Source organism: Corylus avellana, chromosome ca2, assembly GCF_901000735.1.
Source record: "Corylus avellana chromosome ca2, CavTom2PMs-1.0".
Lineage (NCBI taxonomy): Eukaryota > Viridiplantae > Streptophyta > Magnoliopsida > Fagales > Betulaceae > Corylus > Corylus avellana.
The window spans coordinates 46,004,508-46,008,025 of NC_081542.1; the positions used below are offsets into that span (position 1 = coordinate 46,004,508).

The 3,518-nt window shown below is 38.5% G+C and overlaps 1 protein-coding gene across 1 annotated transcript; it reads right to left on the bottom strand.

Moving 5' to 3' along the window:
- Positions 1-1,105: 1,105 nt before the first annotated feature.
- On the bottom strand, positions 1,106-2,397 carry LOC132172772 (small ribosomal subunit protein mS79 (rPPR3b)-like). Its single transcript, XM_059584343.1, has one exon. The coding sequence runs from the start codon at positions 2,283-2,285 to the stop codon at positions 1,152-1,154; it is 1,134 nt and encodes a 377-aa protein (XP_059440326.1). The 5' UTR covers positions 2,286-2,397; the 3' UTR covers positions 1,106-1,151.
- Positions 2,398-3,518: the final 1,121 nt, after the last annotated feature.

Consider the following 3,518-nt stretch of genomic DNA (forward strand, 5'->3'; position numbering starts at 1 on the left):
AAGGCATTGACAATAAAATCGTAATTTAAGATAAAATTTATTTCTTTATTTTATCGGGGCTAACTTAAAATATTTATCCACAATTAATTTATAAGATAAAATAAAAAAATATATTCTCATATATATGATTTCAAGTTACTTTCTTGACATATATGTTTTAAATATTTGCTTTGTGGTGGGTGCATTTGGGAATTTTGCACTAGTCAAGCATGTCATTAATAGGAATTAAGGACATTAGACAGTAACATGTCCGTGGACGACGGGGCGAGCATTTAAAGCATTAGAAACCCCGGTCCTCAAAAGTCAGTCAACTTACGTATATACGTAGAAATAATTTAAATCAAAAGACTCTTCTTATTATCTTTTTGAGCATTCACATTAGTTTATTCAAAGTAATTAATTTTATTTTATTTTATTTAGTTTAATTAATGACTTTTAAAATACATTTGTACATTCAATTATTTTTTAATATTTTACTAATCGATCTGTTTTAGACTTTAAAGGCTTCAAAAATGTACCTACTCCATCACCAAGTGAGAGACCTCAAGGCAACTCAATCCAAGCCTCAGCAAATATGGCTTCAATTTCGGAGCTCTACTCTCGCTAGTACTTTATGAAAGCTACAATTAAGAACTCTTAATTTTGTGTATTCAAGTTTTAATCTTTTATAATGTTACCCTTTCATTAGGAATGATTATAGGTCAAAATTACAAAAATATCATAATTATTAGAACAAAACAATTGACGATCCACAGCTTGGCTGTGGTTTGGCCACCCATGGCCAAGGCCAGGCCAAGTCTAGCCAGACCCGGCCAAGGGTGGGTCATACAACCCAGGGCAGACCAAAGCCATTAGCATAATGGACATTTTAATTATGTCACGTGTGGGTCACGTAATCCATTTTTCGTCCAAGTTAATAAAAAATACTGATGGATGGTAAAAATATTCGGTAGTTTGAGAAGGTAAATTTGAGGAACATTGTAAATCGAGTAGAGATTAGGAAGGATAAGCAAGCAAGTTCCCCAAAAGAGAATTGATAACAGATTTCAATAGGATTAACTAAGCACAAAAGTGCAACGGAAATAATTATTCAGCCTTCACCAGCTCCACCAAAGATCTTTGCAACGAAATAATGACAGGAAACCATAGCACTACGGCAATTTCAGATCATATCGGCAATAACTATATCTCTTCCCAAGCTGCACAAGCTTCTTTGCTTCCTCCATTTTAGACTCCTTAACCAGTGTATTCACCACAAGCTGCAATAACGAAACATCAACAAGGAACTTCCTCTTGAAAATTTCCTTGCACAGATCAAAGGCAAGCTCCAACTCACCCTTCTCACAAACGAAGGGGACAACTATCTCGAATGTCTTTTTACCAGGGGCACTCTCGCCCTCCCCCATGTGATCGAACCACCACTTGGCTTCCTCCAAGTTCCCCTCAATAACATATCCTTTAATCAGAGCATTGAAACTAAATGCATTTGGTTTGACTCCCCTAGTCTTCATTTCTTCAACCAACTCCATCGCCTCTTTGGTTTTCTTGTCCAACGCCAATCCAAGCAACTTTGCATTGTAACTCCTGATGTCAGGGACAACATTCTTCTTCTGCATTAGCTCCCATATCTTTTCACCATCCGAGACCTGACCCTTCGCATTTAATCCATTCAAAAGGGTATTGAATGTAAACAAATCTGGCTCCAAACCCTTCTTTTCCATCTCATCAAGCAACAAAACAGCTGAATCAAAGGAACCCATCAGACAAAATGCCTTAATAACTGTATTGTACGAAATCAAATCCGGTTCAATAGACAACTTCTTAGGTAACGCCTTAAAAAGCCCTTCAACAAAAACAAACTTCTTCGAGTTTACACAAGCCCCCAAAAGCGCATTGAGGGATAAGACTGTGCACCTGCAATTCCTGTCAGACATTTCATCGAACACTTTATGGGCATGCTCAAACATGCCTGCTTTTCCATATAAAGACATGAGTCGGATCGAGAAGCCTTCTTTGGAGATATCCTCATACTTCTTTTGGTCTTCAAGGATCTCTTCAATCCATCTGAAGCATTTTGCCTTAGCGTGCTTGCGGACTGTGTCTTCATATATTCCAGCTCGGGTGCGGAACCTTTTAAGCTCGGAGTACTTCTTGAACTTCTGTACAAGGCATTCAAGGCTGCGTTCTTTGTAGAGATCGTTGGCAATAGATTTGATGCTAGTTGTGGAATTCGGTTGAGGGAAAGAAGAGAAAGAGCGGTAGAGAATGCGAGAGAACGACATCATTTGCTTGTTGGGAGGTTTGGGGTTGGAAGAGAACTGAAGGAGTGAAAATGAGGGGGAGTCTTTGGGTTTTTAAGAGGTTTAACGGGTTTTTGGCAAAATATACCCAGCGAAATTCTTGGAAATCAGCACATCTGGTAAATGCAGGTAAAGATCATTAATGGCATATAGAGGGATTGGAGTATTTTGCCTTATAAAGATCATTAATGGCACATCTTGAGTACTTAACTTGAGTACTTGAGTACTCAAGATGGCTTATGTACTTATCATCCTTCCTTCTCAACAATGTTGAGACTGTACTTTTGAGATGTCCACACAAGAGGGGCTAGGGGGATTTGAACTAAAGACCTCCGCTTTATAAGGTGTGGTCTCCAGCCGATTGAGCTACCTCTTAGAGACTGTTGAGATTGTACTTGGTTACACTTTGAATGACCTAGCTATTCTATTTCCCAAATTAAATCACAAACAGGGTTTTTTCATATGATATTAAAAACCACGTACAAAGTAATCTCTCAAACTTCCGTCTTCAGGAATCCATTCATTAGTCATGATCACTTGCCCAAAAAAAACAAGAAATCAAAAAAGAAGTTCAAGACCGGTAGAGGAGGAGGCACAAGCTCAGAAATACTTTCAGCAAGAAAAGACAGTAGATAAATTATCAGAATAAATAGCTTAAACAAGATTAACTAAGAATAGAATTGCCGTTGCACTACTTGTCCAATTGCATTTTCAGACTAAAACAAGAAAAGCTCGACCTTTCAAGCTCCCACAAAACCCCAGCCTTTTTGAAATTTGTTGTAGTACCATAAAACATTTGACCTACGGGACAAAAGACCAACAAAAAGCGATTGCACTACTCATCTGAGGGCAATTTCAGACTATAACGAGCGTACTTATTAAACTTCCCCAGCTCCACAAGCTTCTTCGCTTCCTCCATTTTAGACTCTTTAACCAGTCCATCCACCACAAGTTGCAATAGCGAAACATCAACAAGGAACTTCCTTTTGAGGATTTCCTTGCACAGCTCGAAGGCAAGATCCACCTCACCCTTCGCACAAAAAAAGGGAATAAGAATATTGAAAATCACTCTATCCGGGGCAAGGTTGCTCTGCCCTATCTTATTGTACCACAGCTTAGCTTCCTCCAAGTTCCCTTCATTAACAAATCCTTTAATCACAGCAGTGAAACTAAACAGGCTTGGTTCGACTTCCTTACTCTTCATTTCTTCGACTAACT